The sequence below is a fragment of the Taudactylus pleione genome, unplaced genomic scaffold, assembly GCF_031769625.1.
Source record: "Taudactylus pleione unplaced genomic scaffold, aTauple2 ptg000541l, whole genome shotgun sequence".
Classification (NCBI taxonomy): domain Eukaryota; kingdom Metazoa; phylum Chordata; class Amphibia; order Anura; family Myobatrachidae; genus Taudactylus; species Taudactylus pleione.
The window spans coordinates 3,882,423-3,899,947 of NW_028284943.1; the positions used below are offsets into that span (position 1 = coordinate 3,882,423).

Genomic DNA, 17,525 nt, shown 5'->3' on the forward strand with positions numbered 1-17,525 from the left:
TCTCCAGAAGAGAGGGGAGACAGATGGAGAGATCTTGTGAAGATTCTCTGGGCACCTGTACCACCCAGTTAGTATCTTATGTTAAGTCTAAACCCGAGGAAGTAAATGAAAATGTATGAGTGAATTGGTAAACTTTGGCTCACGGGGTGGAGCCGAGTGTTCCTTTCATTGGATGGATCTGTCGTCTAAAATGATCTTAAAATTGTGGACATACTGTAGACTTCAGAGGTATGGAAAGGGTGCAGAGAGACTCGAATGGAAATAGCTGCCTGCTAACCAATGTCAAAAGATGTCTGGAGGAATGAACGTAAATTCAGGTATCTCCAAAGATATTAAATATTTTTAACATAAATGATTTTGTGGTGTCTGTTTTTTGGTATCCTAGATCCTGTCTGAGGTAAATTTGATAAAGTTTAGATGGTAAAGCCTTTATTCAGAATTTTCTCTGCTACTGGGTAAGGGACTGATTCACTACGGATCGCAATACTGCGTGCGCACTCAGTTCAACTGCGAACGCAACCCAAACCACTGCGATCGCAATGCAAACTCAGCACTACATACGCACATCCATAATACTTAACAGAATAGCGAAACCATCGGTACAATCGAGTACCATCGGACCCGTACGCACACTTGCACAAGCTCTGACATTACTCAGAAATTGCTAACAGCCACGCACGCCATGAGACCTCAGGCTGTGTAGGCTGTCACAGTGGATAATTTATGCACGCCCCTGCAACGGCATTGAAACGCACCTTCACGTCTGCATTCGCCCGACCACCCCCCCTGCCCCGTCACCACCCACAAATGGCACTTCCTGTCAGTTAAGCTGCGATGGGTCTGCATAGCCTCTGCGATCACAGTCCTGATCGTAGTGGCCGTTATGCGCAGAAAAGCAACAGTCGGACGATTGCATGCGTATTAGCAACTGCGTTACTTGCTGAATCGGGCCATAAGTAATGTTATTCAGACATAGTATATGAACATTGCAAAAATGTAGTAAAGTATCTTTATCACTCTTGCATGAAGGAGATGTGCCCTAAATAGTATCAGTTATTGTTACATTTTTAGACTTTATTTTTTGATATGCCACTAGGTGTGTGAATAACAAGGAAAGAAAATTGTAGATAATTGTATTTTCTTCCAGTCACTTTTTTCACTTACATTAAAATAATAGGAAAACCATTCAAATATATTACCAAATAGGTCACCTACAGCCTTTTGGGCATATGAAAAAATATGTACATAAAATTAAAATGGAACCTAAGACATATATTGCCCCCTATATATTTGATCATTATTGTAGCTTAATAGGTTGTTATCTACATGATAACATATTGCTATTTTCTTTGATGATGTTATATAAAATACCATTTAGAAAATACAGCACTAGCGATAAACAGTAGCTAGCTAAGCACACAAATGGTAGAACACTTAACATGCTATAGACAAAGAAAATGTCTCACACAATGAAGTATCCTTTTTATTCAGCAAGACAAGCCATGCAAAGCTTTTACTGTCCTCTAAATAAGTAATAATGTCCTTTTATGCTGACAGTCCATTCATTCCAAGGTGAAGATCAGCATTGTTTTAAGGTTGAGTGTCAACTATTGACCTGTGGAATATGTGCGCTTTTTCATGTTTGCCATTGTATTAGTTATTACAATTTCATAATAAAAGGCCATTTTCAAGTTTCCCTGATTTTCCTTTAAAGACCTGATGAATTTGATAGATTGAGTCATGAGCTTTCTATCTCTGATAAAGTAAACCAGTGCCCTTCAGAGATCCATTAGCTAATGATTGCCTATTACTTCCTTCTTGACATTGTAACAAGCTTTCAGAAGCTCTGTTGGGTTTTTATTTCCCTAGTGGTTCTGTTCATGATGCATGAAAGATCTTTGCTTTGTAAGACATATTGATCCACAGCTTCTACTCGAAGAGACAAGTCTCAGATCTGTTAGCATATGAACATGATCTATAAGCAAATCATTTCTGAGAACCAAAAGGCTTCATTCCCTCCCAAAATGGAACTCTCATAATTATCTTTTATTTACAGAGCACTGACTTAATAGGCAGTGCTATACATTGAGGGCATTGCAATACAAAAAGTCAAATCAGTGTCTTGAAACAGAAGGTAAAGATGGGCCTGCAGAAAAGGAGTTTATAATCTAAGGGGTGTGGTGAACAAGTGATGCAAAATGTAATGCATAAGATATCTGATAGACTATTACAGCCAGTCTGCAGTGTAATGTGTGATAATAGTGCTGATGAGAACTTTCTTTGGTTGTATATTATATGGCCCCATGCTATATTGAAACAGTAAGTGAAAGAATATGTGTTTGTAAAGGTATTCAATATAGTAATACTACCAAACTGGGAATTGCAGTATTACTATATGATTTTGTAAATATAAGAGTGTTTTTGATTACTTGTGGACACCATTTAGACACCATGGGCCTGATTATGATTTAGATGCAAGTTGGTTTGCTGTAGAAATAGGTGACTGCGTATGCACCGGATCAGGCATACTCCCATGGACGGAGATGGCAAATGCAGACAGCTTGATCTTTCTGTCATATGTGCATGGTAACTGGGACAATCCAGATGCATGGAACTGTTCCGTTTTGTGAGTGAGTCAGGGCGTGAAGCCAACTACTGTAGTCAGTTGTTCTGCAGTTGTTGCCTGTTTTGCCTTACACTAACAACTTGTGGAGTTCCCAGGGGAGGATGTCCAATGACAGTAATATTTTTGGAACAGAGGGCCTGATTCAGAGCCGCTCGTACGCTCCGAGCGATGTTCGCACAACTGCGCATGTGTTTTAATACGCATGCGCGAACCAGTCAATGCGGTCGGAAACTGTGTGCTCGCAAAATAGCGAATACCTGCTAATTTGAGTGACAGGATGAGGCGTTTGTGGGTGGTAACAGGGGAAGGTGGAGATCCGAACGCAGGCGTGCCAAACGGTCAAAACGGGCGTTTTAAGGGTGTGCATAATTAACAAAGCAGCGTCATCGACCACGTCACTTGGTTGTCTTTTAGCCTGAACTGCTCGCATGATTGCGGTAGGAAAATCCTACCACAAGCACTGCGAGCAGTTCATATGCCTTTCGATGTACTAGATTAATCTAATAAATAGCGGAGATGACTTAGGATGCGAACGGCCAGGGGGCGTTTTTTTTTAAATAGCGAGCGCATGTTTCGTTCGCTCGTTCAGACATAGAGGCGTCAACAGACCGCAAAGAGCGAGCGCTCTATTTAAATATCCAGCCCCTTTTTCTGAACGAGCGAGCGCAAATAGCGTCCGGCTCTGAATCAGGCCCTGAGGCCATTTAGTGCAGGGCTTCTTTAAATTGGAAAAGCCCATAAAGCATAGAACATGTTTTAATGTTAGTGTGCCTTTAAATATGGTGACTAAATGCAGGGAAATAATATCTGATAGTATTTGTAAGAGAAAGCTGTAAATCTATCCGAGTTTTGGCTTTTGCCTGTTTCCAAGGATTTAAGCCAAGCAAGGCATGATAATTTGTCAAATTCTCTTTGCTCATCTGCTATGCCATACTGTTATTATAGATTCACAAAAGAATAAAGGGAAAATTAAATAAGATATGATTCCATTTAAATTGTCAGCAAAATGGGTATTTTCTTTATGACTAGATTTAGATGGTGGCTGCATTCCTTCATGTCTGTCAGTTGTTTTTATATCCTATTGTATTCCGTTATGGAATTTTTTGCACTTCATACATATTTAATTGAAATATGACTAACAAGTTAAATCATCTCCTGCTGCAAAGGAAAATCTAGATAAAGTGGTGCATTACGTGACACATTAACATACAAATAAATAGGTCACCTACATCCTTATGGGCATTTTCAGAATTTGTTTTATATCAGGGCTTCCTCTACCTTGTAGTATATGTACCATTAAGGGTACCTCAGACATATTTGAGGGGTTCATAAGTTTGCTAAATTAAACTTAACAATAAAGTTTTAATTCATTAGCAAAGAATAAAACTTAGTTTATGTTTTGTGTTTTTTCAATATTTATTGAGATACCGTTAGCATTACATACATGTGTATAAATTAGGTGGCACTTGTAACACATATTAGTGGGTAGTTGGGACAAAATACACACATTAAATGGTATTTAGTTAATATTTATAGCTATAAAGGAATGTGATAGAAACAAGTTGGGAAACTGTTTTAGTTATAACCTGCAGCTTGTTAGCAGCCTAAAGCTGGGTACACACTTGTCCCATCCACGGCAGATCAGACCGCAGAGCAGACTGTTTATACAATCCTACTGCAGACCTGCTCGCAGATTGTACATCCTCGCTACTCACTTGTCCAATTTTTCAGCAGACCTACAATCTGTGTCTGCTGAAACAGTCTGCTGAAATTCGGCTGTGCAGGAAAGACGATATCTTAATGATTAATTAAATTATAATGGTGAAGAAGGGGAGGTTGAGAATGAATAACCTAATTATTGGATGGGACAGAATTTCAGATTTAAAAAAAAACACAACGGTGTGGGGTTCCCCCTACAGAGGCATAACCAGCCCCAGGCTCTTTCAGCTGTCCCTGCTTCAAAACATACAGGAAACAAAACGTGTAGGGTTCATCCATATTTGATGAACCAGCACCAAGCTCTTGGAGTTGGCACTGGTTCTAAAAATATGAGGAACAAAACAAGTAGGCGTCCACCGTATTTTCAGAACCAGCACCGGACTCCACTAGCAGGGGTTTAATGCCACAGCCAGGGGACACACTTGACTGGGCCGGCCAAAGCATTCATCCCCCCTTACTATTCAGTCCAGACTGGGGATTCTGGAGAAGTGGGAACCCCCCCAATAAAGGGATCCCCCCTCTCCAGGGCACCCAAAGCCAGGGCTGAAGCCAAGGGATATCCCTAGCAACCCTGGGCTGTGTGTGCCGAGCTGATAGTCTATTAGTAAAAGTTTAATATTGTCTTTTACAGATGGAACTACAGGTCCCAGCAAGCCTACCTCGCATGCTGGTACTTGGAGAACCACGAGTACCAGTAGGCAGGGTATTAAGGGCCCACTGGTACCTATAGTACCCTTGTAAAATAAATACTAAAATAAAAACAAAACACTGAATGTTTTAATAATTTATTATTTTGCTGCATCTCCACCTGGGGGGGCGGCAGCCTTTAAGTTCATTTTCATGGCCGCTGCCCATCCAGGACATCTCCGGCGTCTTCTGTCTTCAGGAGCTCTTCATCGCTCCTCCACCATCAGACTGACAGCCGATGCCTTGCGCTGGCTTATATCAGCCGGCATAAAGGGGGTGGGTTGATGATGCAGTGAGCCGTGATTTACTCGCCGCATTCATCTTGAATTAAGAATGATTCCGCAACACCATTTTTGAAATGGGAAGCCGTGCCATCACCCGCTGGCGCTTCTCGCATCAGTCACGTTGCTGCCTCCCGCCACGTCCTGCAGCAGTGGCGGACCTGGATCTGGTGGGATGCCGCACCGCCGCCACGTTGGTGGTGTGTTGGGCTGCCTGTACCGGAGATCGGTCACTAGCTCCGGTCTCCGCAGCCTACACACGACAAATTGGTCGGCGGTTGGGTCTCCTAGTATTTAAGCATGATCAGAAACCATGAGATCCGACAGGTGACCAGGATCGTGTATGCGGGTTGGTCGAAGGAGGGTACACACCTATACAATGTCGGGTAGAGCAGTCGGTCGGGAGTCGGATCTCCTGAAGATTGGACAAGTGTGTACCCAGCTTAAGTGAAAATGCAGATAAATGCAGCTAATAATTTCTAGTGGAATCCATCCAGGGTCAGATTGTAAATTGTGTTCTCTGACCTACTGCTTCCATTCCAAACAGAACTGAATACATTTAAGTGAGAACATCAAGCTGTTTAACAAGTTGGAAAGCAATACAAGACACATTGACAATGTTTTCATATGCTTGTTAGTAGACCATAGTATTTTAAACTGTATGTTTCTGTATGACCACCTGTTCACATTCACATTTGCTTGTTTTCAGCACTTTGGAGCTGATTCAGAGTTGCATGCAAGTCAGGCACATTGTGTGCTCAGAAATACACCCGACTCTTCGTCTGTATTCAGAGCATACTTGTCTACTTTTGAGAAAGGATTTCAGGGAGATTTTGAAAGCCACAATTATGAGCGCGTCTTACAGTGGGTGTGTACTGATAAATCTGAGAGGCGTGTCCTAAACCTGACTTACATCCAAATGTAAACCAGCCCAAAAGCAGTTAGTAAGATCTGTTTGTTGATGAAAACACACTAATACTTTTCAGAAATTCATAGGGATCACTGTGCCTTTTAATAACCAATGCAAGGAAATGACACTAATGATCCCATTTGAATGTATATATCTCTGTTTTTTAATATAACAGCTTCATAATGGGGGTAAGGATGAAATGAGGGAGATTGCTAGACTCTTCAGGGAGACAGGGAGATTGCTACTATTTCAGGGAGTCTCCCTGACAATGAAGGAGAGTTGGCAAGTATGATTCAGAGTAGGCTGCATCTAGGTGGCCACACGGCTCCTATCCATCCGCTTGAGAAAGTAGCCTTCATCACCATTCATACACATTAGTACCAGCTCTTTTCTTGGTTCAAGAGATGCCACTGAAATCAAACTGATCTTTGCATATATTCACCTCTGAATAGCACTCAATTCCACCTTCATGCCCATGACATGCCCGCAACACTTACCCTGTGTGGAAATTTCCATTTGCCGTCCGAATTACATCTACTCTGCAGCAGGTGGTTTGGCAGCTGAGCTGTGTACAACTCTGAATCACCCAGAGTTGTGTATGCTCAGCTACAGCGCATGCACAGTGTGATAAGATTTGTCTTGCTAAATGGATTTGCATAACATTCTTAACAGCCCTTTAGGTTGTTAATTACTGTAATAGTTTATTTTATCTGTTCCAAATATATAGGTGTAAATGTATCAAACCTTAAGGCGCACATCCACTAGCAGATATTAATGGATGACATCATTATCATTCAGTCGTCCATTAATCGTGCATGAATCAGGCACTAAAATGTCAGAAACGACCAGCGATGCGCGCTCCCGCTGGCCCCTCCGACATCAATCATTGCCCGAACATCCCAGTCAATCTGCCGATAACGACAGATTGACCATGTTCGGGGATGACGGAGGGTACATACACTGAGCAACTAATCGTTCAGTGTAGGCACTGCAGAGGATGGGGAACAACTGTACGATTACGATGTCGTAATCGTACTGTCTTCCCCGGGTTGCGTAGTGGATACGCACCTTTAGAGATAAAGTTAATAAGTTAACCTTAGTGAGCAAGGAGCTTCTAAAGGTGCGTACACACGGTACGATATCTATGAACGATTACGATATCGTTCAACAATAAATTGTTCATACCGTTCATTTTTATGCAGTGAACGACCAACGAACGACCAACACTGCGCGTTCCTGCATGGACGATAACGATATCTCTGATCGTCTGTACATGCAGGCCAACTTGGACGATTTCATTACGATTTGCATGTTGAGAGATGTGGCAGGATTACATCACTGAAATATATCTATCATAGATATCATTCAGTGTGTGCACCCAATAGCGTTTGTCCTGTACTACAGAAAGTTCAAGGGAAATTGTTCATCGATAACATTGATTGTGTAGATCGTACCGTGTGTATGCACCATAACTGTTATTGTGTAGACTGTGCTAGATAAATGATAGCTGATTTGTTGCTATAGGCAACATCTCCACTTTATCTCACTTTAAGATTTATTTGATATATCTCCCCGATAGACTTTTATTTCAGCTCTTGTTGATTATAATCGGGAGGATGTTGTGGATTATGGTAATAATTTACATAAGGGTTAAAGAGTTTTTTTCATGTTTTTTTTATAAATATTTTTTCTTATTTACTTTGCTATGTCTCATGCACACTTGTGAAAGGACTTGTAGACCAGTATTCAAATAGCACTATTCCTCAGCGGCATTCAGCAGGGAGGACCCTGGATTTGTCATGAATAGCCATATCCAGCATTTCATATTCCTAAAGTTTCATAAGCCCAGCAAGGCTGGGGACGATCTCAACATTTCAAGGTCTCAACCTTGACATTTTTAGGTGGCTCCATAATAAGCTTTAGCTACATGATGTAAAACTGGAAAGTTGTGTATGCATTCTGCAGCTTGTTTTTGTTCATGATTCATATCAATTGTTTAGCTAGTTTCAGCTGGCCATCGCACCATGGAGGTGTCATCAAAGAATATTGTTTTTAAATTCCTTTAGGGTGGTTGGGAATTACTATGCCTATTTCAGCACTGACATTTCTCTGTCTCACACAGTAGAATGAGGTTTGAAAGAAAGAGCAATAAGAGCTTCTGGTTTATTTTATTATGCTGATCCCATGTACTGTAGGCTGCTGTAAGTAATTCTGTGACTCTTAAGCTATGGGTATATCATTTGTTTGTATTATGATCCCCTTAATGTACAGTGCTGCACAATGTTGAATATCATAATAATGAGTTTCCTACATTAATCTGACCTGAAAAGAGATTGGATATTCATCTAAATCCTAATAAAGAGAATCTGGGAAAGCAAATAATGTACACATTCAGTAAATCCTATATACAGACGTGAATTATGTGGTACTGCAGTGCAAATACTTACTAAAAGCGATAATCAGTATTTATAAGTGATATTTTAATAATTGCTGAAATGCACATTTTTATGATGGACTCCAACCCCAGAAATCTGCACAGAGGCACAGGTATAAGTATATTATAAATCTGATACAATAAATAAAGGTTTATGGAAATTCAAAAAACTAAGCTTACAATTGTACAAGCTAATTCTATTGGACAGAGTTATGGTATTTGTCCATGAGTGCAGTTTAATAAAATATGTATCAAGGGGACATGGCTTGGCTGCCTAAGATCGAGCATTTTACTCTGCAGAGCTCTGCCTAGCCCATATACTAGGGGTGGGCAATAAGCGTCCCTCCAGCTGTTGTAGAACTACACATCCCAGCATACCCTGCTACAGGTTTTCTATTTGACCATGCTTAAACTGTTGCAAGGCATGCTGGGATTGCCCACCCCTGCCATATACTATTCTGCTGGTATCGCAGATCTCCTCATTCATACCAGTGCAAAAACACCATTGTTGGTTTTCCTGCGACAAGGGCTAGCCACAGAGCTGCTTTTTCTTTTGTTTAGCTCGACTGGGACTACCTTACCTCATTGTAGGGCTGCGTGGATCCCAGACTGTGGGTGTGATGCCATGACTATGATGTAGGTCATCCTGCCCCACAGGCCTGTGCTGAAATGCTGCAACCATCTGCTGGGCATCCACCTTTCTGTTACCTTTTCTATGGCATGGCTCTTACAGCCAATTCCAAATCTCTGATGTACTGGCACTGCACTTACCTGGCTCTACAGTCTGGAGAGACCCATGGCTGACATCTTTCTCCTCTCAACTGAGCCACTGACACCTAGACTTCAGTGACTGGCAGACTTTCCTCTGTCTGGAAGCACCCTCCTCTCGCTCCTGCATTCTGTGAAGTTTCTCTCCACACCCACCCACCATTGGGTCTGTGCTGTTTCCTGCACCTTCTCGGCTGGTGTAATTTGTCCTACGAGCAGTCTTGTTAGTTTATTCATCTCTGGATGTCTGCTACATGGAGCTGCTGTTACTGGTGTCACCCATCTGGAATACAGTTGGAGGTACTGTCTGCACCCTGACTGGAATCATTGGTCCATGTACAAGTCTACCTGGCCCTTGTGGGCTTTAGTTTGTCAGAGTCTTCTAGGGTGCAAGCACCATCTAGTGACTTGACTGTTTGATGTAACTAGTCTTCAGGATTTCTACATAGAGCCACCAGACTGTTTACGTCTGATTTATATTTGAAATCTTCTTGTTGGTATGGGACAGCTAGGGACGAAAAAACAAAACAATGATCGGGTCCCACAGGACACGCTAGCCAATCAGCAGTGCTGTCTTCTACACTGCCAATTGGATGCTGCTGATGCTGGCCATCGCATTAGAGGAAGAGGAGGAGACTTGAGAGGGTGATCTCCTGCCCTCCCTTCTGCTTCACAGGATCCAGTGAGTGTGGGGTTGGCTCCTGTAGTATCACTCAATCCAATCATTGGGCAGAGCTCACCAGACCATCCAGGTATCAACCTTCCCCACTAATCAGTCTGTCTTTTGACCTACAGCTCCTGTGATACCAACCCCTGTAATGTGTGTGAGTCTGTCTGCTGCAATGAGATGGGGTGAGTGGTGGTTTGTATGGGACAGAAGGGCAGCTGCAGGGACTTGGGATGGGTGATGAAAAGCAGCTGCTGGGCCACTGTAACAGGGGGAGATATGTGTGACAGCATGTTTAACAAGCAGCTGTGTCTGGGAGGCATGTGTGACAGGCTGGTGTTCAGAAGGACATGTGTGACAAGATGAAAGGCATAGGTGCATGTGTGACAAATGCTGTTGTGAAGGGAGACATGCATGACAAGATAGTAGGTATGGGGACATGGGTGACTAATTCTGGTGTACAGGGAGACATGCATGACAAGTTAGTAGGTATGGGGACATGGGTGACTAATGCTGGTGTGCAGGGAGACATGCATGACAAGATAGTAGGTATGGGGACATGGGTGACTAATGCTGGCGTGCAGGGGGACGTGTTACAAATGCTGGTGTGCAGGGAGACATGCATGACAAGATAGTAGGTATGGGGACATGGGTGACTAATGCTGGTGTGCAGGGAGACATGCATGACAAGATAGTAGGTATGGGGACATGGGTGACTAATACTGGCGTGCAGGGGGATGTGTGCCAAATGCTGGTGTGCAGGGAGACATGCATGACAAGTTAGTAGGTATGGGGACATGGGTGACTAATGCTGGTGTGCAGGGAGACATGCATGACAAGATAGTAGGTATGGGGACATGGGTGACTAATGCTGGCGTGCAGGGGGACGTGTTACAAATGCTGGTGTGCAGGGAGACATGCATGACAAGATAGTAGGTATGGGGACATGGGTGACTAATGCTGGTGTGCAGGGAGACATGCATGACAAGATAGTAGGGATGGGGACATGGGTGACTAATACTGGCGTGCAGGGGGATGTGTTCCAAATGCTGGTGTGCAGGGAGACATGCATGACAAGATAGTAGGTATGGGGACATGGGTGACTAATGCTGGTGTGCAGGGAGACATGCATGACAAGATGGTGGTCATGGGGACATGTGTGACAAATGCAACAAATCAGCTATCATTTATTCTGTTGTCTGTGACCAGGTCTCCTTCGTCATCTGGTGCAGAAATTATGACTCATCCTAAATTGCTAATTTAAACACTTTCTACACATATGTAGCAAACAAAGCATGCACAGATCATAGGTCTATTGTTTAGGCGGGTTGCCCGTCATTTTATGGTCAATTTGCAAACCGACGCTTAGTAAATCTGCGGCTTGTATACTTGTCTATGTGAAATAGTCGATAGTTGGTCCGGTGTTCCAATCCAATCATTTGGTAATTCTGCCATTGGTTTTACCTTTAGTAAATGTTTGCACTGTAAAACCAACGGAAAAACAACAAAAATTCCAAAATTGACCTTTAGTACATTTACCCACAAATGTCAAACATGGAGGAGGATGTGTTATGGTCTGGGGCTCTTTTGCTGGATTCCCAAGTCGTCTACTTGAACGGAGTGACTGGCACCCTGAACAAAAAGTGTTACCTACACGTTTTACAGCGCCATGCAATATCCTCTGGTCTGTGCCTACTAGGTCAAGGGTTTATCCTACAGTAAGATAAAGAGCCAACACATAACTCCAGGATATGTTAGAAATTTCTTTGAGGAAAAGAACATGACTGTAAGCTTCAAATCATGGAATGGCCAGCACAGTTTTCAGACTTAAACCCCATCAAGCTGGTTTGGATGGACTGGACAGAAGGATGAAAGCAAAGTGACCTGCAAGTGCAGGTGGGATGTGGGATATTCTGCAATAGTGTTGGGAGAAACCTTCCGAACAATATTTGATTTCCATTGTAGAAATAAAAATCATGTCTCCAAAATGTGGCTAGATTTTGAGTCAAAAATGTTTATTAAATTATGTTAAATAAAATTATTCTATGATTTCTTTTTTTTATCTCCAATTGTTTTTGTCCTGTGCCTTAATTTCAGAGTACACTGAGACATTAAACTGCATAAATGTAAATAAAAACTGAAAAAAATGGGGGTGTTCTAAAACTTTGACCATTAGTGTAGGTGGGAAAGTTCTGTTGTCCCGATTTGAGGACACTGGCACATATTCCTTCAATGACATTTATTACCAGTTATTTATATAGTGCACACATATTCCGCAGCGCTTTACAGAGAGTTTAACATTTACATCAGTCGATGCCCCAGTGGAACTTACAATCTATATTGCCTACCACATGTACACACATATACAAAAGGTTAATTTTTTTCACGAGCCAATTAAACTACCAGTATACTTTTGGATTGTGTGTGTAAACCAGAGTGCCTGGAGAAATCCCACGCAAGCACAGGAAGAAGATACAAACTCCACACAGTTCAGGGCATGTCGGGGCAGTAATGCTAACCATTACCATCCGTGCTGCCCCTTTATTGTGGGTGTACAACATACTAAAAACTATTAGTCATATTGTGTTGGGACAAAGACATTTATACTTCATACGTTGCAGTACAGTATACAGAATGTACTATGGCAGCAAATGGAGGAAAGAAGGGTACATTTCAACAGTTTTAGGGAGTTCACATGGGATGCAAAATTCAGTTTTTGTCACAAATCTGCATTTATTTAAGAAACAATTCTGAGCTGTTCATCTCCAATAGCAGAGCACTATTCATCTCCCATTATATCACGCTGGTATCCTACATCACTTAAACACTCCTCACACTGGGCCTGATTCAGAGATGGATGCAGGTCAGACAGCTGCTTTGTCTTTGGATGGAGCTGTTGTGTGTAAATATGGTAATGCTGCAGGAGGTGTCTTGTGTAAATGGACGCATCCTGCTGTCTTCTGTGATCCGATGTTGCATCTGGGAACGCAGCCATCAGATCACTTGCGTGAACATCGTCAATCTGAGTAACCCTCAGGTAACAGGATCGCCGATGTTTTCACTCTGCCTGGTCCAGTGAAACTGTGTTGAAAGATGCAGCCACTGACCTTGACACTCTTTGAAAACGGCCCCTGTTGAATGTTTGCCATCAAAAATTATTAATAATTAAGACCTTTTTTTCCTACCATGATTATCCTACTACATGTGTAATATAACGATTTTCCTTATATGTCCCCATTATCCGAGTTTCTAAGCCTCACCTTTAGTTTAGTTAAGAAATCTTATTAGCCATGTAGGGGAGGTGCATCTGAAGTCCTTCGGGTCTGTAGAAGTTAAATATTTAGGATATGAACTCACAGTTAAGTAATTTAATGATTGACCTACCTACAACATATGAAGCAAACTTGGTGTTAAAGTAGCCTATTCTTACCTTTAATTGCTTATAGCAATGTATATATAATTTTCATTGTTCTCGGTGTATGCATCTCACACTTGCTCAATTTTAATGATGTCTTCATGACAGCTCCCAGTTAGCAAATGCTGACATTAAAGAACTGATGTAAATCAGCATCAGTGTGTCAGATGCAGCTACATATATGGCCGCAAATAGCAAGTTTTAACAAACTGCATGCACAGTAGCAAATTTATGCATTTTTGTGGCTCTCTGGGTGATTTTGAGTCAGACGGATGTTGTTGGCTGGATCGCTCCTAGCATGAAATGAGCATTTGTGGTGGCAACATTGCGGTTGCAACGAAGAGATCTGTCTTGTGAGAGTGTACCCAGAGTTCTGTGTTGTTCTGAAGTGCGCATACAGGAAAGGGAAGCCTGTTTCTGATGGATCTCTTGCATCTAGCATGAAACGTGTAAGTTCCGATATTAATGAACCTCCCGCTTGGGCCGTACAGATATCGGATTTAGCATAAGGTAGTTAATCCTGCTTCTACAGCTTCCAAGAATTACAGCCACTTTGCGTCTGTCTCAGAATCAGGCCACAAATACGTATTGCTCTTTATTTATTATTTATTAACAGTGTCTTATATAGCGCAGCAAATTCTGTTGCGCTTTACAATTTGAATCAACATTAACATTAAAAGACATACATACTTACATAAAAGAGGGCCCTGCTCGCAAGCTTACAATCTATAGATTTAAGTATATTAATAGATGCTTCACATGTTTACTTTTTTTTAAAAATATGTTATCAGTGGTTTAAATCTAACCTGTTACCAGCCATTGAGGACTGGAGTTGCAGCTATGCCTTAAAGTGTTAAAATGTCAATAAAAAGCAGTCAGCCAGGAATATTAGTGTCATGCCTTTCTTGAAACACTATTGATAGCTTTTTAAAAGCCTATAGATCCAATTAGGAGAACTTGTGATTGTAGATAAAGCTCATGCTTCAGTAGCTGGTAGCAGCTATCACAGATTGGTAATCCTCAATATGATGCATGATGTCACCTATTAAATTGTATAAAATTGGCAAGTTATTGGTTTATATTAAAAACACTGCAAAAATAACCTATTAGGCTGGTGTGCCACATGAAAGTATTAAAATCACTTGTATTAACCACTTTAGACAGTGAAGTCTCCATCAACCAATAATTTTTTAAGACATGATTATATAATTTGTCCCAAACTTCTCATGTAGAGGGCCTGATTCAGAGATGAATGCAGTGGCGATTACGAATGCAGATCAAGCGATTATTTGCCAGTGCGCATGCGTATAAGTCGCACTGCGTGTGCACAGCGATCGCATTCGGATTACAGATGCACAGAGTATCCACTCGCAAAGTGAGTGACAGGTAATCAGCGTTTGGGGGTGGTCAGAAAAACGCAATTACATGGGCGTGCATAAATTAGCCGCTGCGATCTCCTACGCAGCACGAGCGCCCTCTACGTGTAAGGAGAGTTGCCCTGTTGGCGGTAGGACAGACCTGCCGCAACGGCAAGATGTCTGCTCAATGTGCGTTGATGTTACCAATATTTACGCAGGTAAACGGCGTCGCACGCATGTAAGAAAGTAGCATTGGGCGTCCCTATACTCGGATGATCTTTGGAATAATTAGCATATATTCACAGCTGTGTTGCGTACGAAATCGCAGCTGCAATCAAATTAGTGTCCATCTCTGAATCAGGCCCAGAGTCTAAAAAGACACTATTATCTATTAATTTATACTTTTGTGGCATCAGTTAATATTTTTTCCCCCACAAAAATAGCTAACTCATAAAAACACAGAGCCTGATTCAGACCCGCTCGTGAGCGCACAGCGCTTGCAAGCGGGTCCATGGTCCCCCACTGTGCGTGCACACTCGGGAGCCGGCTCCAGCGTGCGCATGTGCGAGACCCGGCTAGCGATGGGCGTTCCGTCGCTACGGGTCTCGCACCAAAGCGGGGCAGCTGTCGATTGTGATTGACAGCTTGCCCTGTGTTGGAGGCGGGCGGGGGGGGGGGGTGGCTGGTCACCCACATCTTAGCGTGCAGCCAGGAGGCCGCCTTTAAAAAAAAACAGGGACGCCCTGATTCAGAGCAAGCGCTCTCAGAGAGTGTCCTGCTCTGAATCAGGCCCACAGTGTGATCTAGCTACTAATGTGTCCCTGCAATTTCAGAAACCCACTGTACAGTATTTCTACTCGCAATAACCTTCTCTTTACTTTGCATCTGCTAACATTTCAGATTACTTTTGCCATATTCTCTATACATTGTTTTCATACATGGGTGCTTATGGCACCATCTTAGCCAAGTCACATGTTTCTATTTTATGCAGTAGTGATTTATGCAATGTTTGTCTTTGTGTCCACACAGGATATGTGCCTGCTCTGCTTCTGTCCCCAGACCTCCAGTGATTCTGTCTTCTGTAGCCGACTTTATTCCTACCTGAACCGCAAACTGAAATACGGAATAGTTAGCACAGACACCATGGAGGCCTTTGTGATTCCGCTGCCTGCATGCCAACCAATACCTCCCAGACTACACCCATTGGGGGGTCCAGGTAGGACTGATCAAAGAAATGAACCCTACTTCCTCCTTGTGTCTCTTTACACCTGTGATTCAAATTTTGACAGCTGGAAAGTTGCTAGGACTTCTGTCATCTAAATGTCATTTGATTTTTGCACTTGTTTATTTATTTTTTAGAGTGTTGGAGAGGTGGCCCTCTTTATATACTGTTTTCATTGTAGCTTCTTGTTCACATTGGTGGTAAGGATTGGTAATCATCGGGTATATTTACTCTAGTGTGAATTTATAGATTCTAGTTATTATTTTATAGAAAGGGCTAGATAAATGATAAGTAGAACCTGATTGGTTGCTATGGGCAACACCTCCACTTCTATAAACTCTTTAGAAATATACCTCCATGAGTCCATGACCAGATTTATTGGCACTCACTATTGAGTGACAATAAATCTTTATTGATCCTGTCTATTGGCATTCATTATCAATTATATTAAGCAAACACAGAGAAAGACTACATACAGTCAGTGGCATTTCAGTCATGCATGTGCTAAGTTACTTTCACTGTGCAGTGACTGAAGCACAAACTGATCAAGCATTGATCTCTGTACAGAATGGATGGTTTTTACGTGAGTGTTAGAAAAAGTGCACCATGTAGTATGGATCAATATTTTAATTACCTTCATTTAAGATTACATTTCATTTAAGTATATCTCCCAGGCATTTATAATTTGTGCACTTAACAACTTTGCTTCATGACTGGTCCCTTTCTCCAAGCTCTAGTCATCAGCTTTGCTGTCATCATGAATCTTCCTCTTCAGGTGACAACCTCTCACCGTGAGTGTGAGATCTGCACATGCATGTGAACTGAGTGCCTGATTCAGACCCGTTCGCTAGGATGCCGTCGGCTGCCAAAGTATGCAAATCCTGCGATCGCTAGCAAGACATTAGCATGCCGAGTATGTCTTACCGTGCGATCGCGGTATGTATTTAGACACCCACCAGCCTGTCACAAGACACCCACTTTCCCTTAGTAACAAACGACATCTCCAGGAAGTGTATTAAACAATCGGTAACATCGGACCCATACGCAGCATTTGTGGCTGATCATACCCTACCGCAAGCACTGCGAGTGCTGCAGTGTGTAATTCAGCCATGTGACGTGTATGCTGACTCTGCGTCTTAATTATGCACACCCCTGAAACGGCGTTAAGATGTACAGACACGCCTGTGTTCCAACCACCACCCCCCCGTTTTCATCGTCCACCCCACATCACCACCCACAAACGGCTCGTCCTGTCACTCATTCTAGCGGTGCGTCTATTTACAGGGTGCGAACGCTTCCCAATCGCATGGACCAGTTCGCGCACGCGCAGTGCTTCTTAAACGCATGCGCAGATTGCAAACACCGGCAGGCTACGTGCGAACGCAGCCTAGCCAACAAGTCTGAATCAGGCCCTGAGCACGAAAGGTACAATAGGTCA

The 17,525-nt window shown here is 42.5% G+C and overlaps 1 protein-coding gene across 1 annotated transcript in view; it reads left to right on the plus strand.

The window, feature by feature from the left end:
• SPOCD1 (SPOC domain containing 1) overlaps positions 1–16,907 on the plus strand; it is a 218,660-nt gene extending 201,753 nt beyond the window's left edge. Inside the window, exons 13-15 of the mRNA XM_088451244.1 lie at positions 15,895–16,081; positions 16,614–16,670; positions 16,819–16,907. Of these exons, the coding sequence (XP_088307370.1) occupies positions 15,895–16,081; positions 16,614–16,670; positions 16,819–16,907 (333 nt within the window). The remainder of the gene's footprint in view (positions 1–15,894; positions 16,082–16,613; positions 16,671–16,818) is intronic.
• Positions 16,908–17,525: the final 618 nt, after the last annotated feature.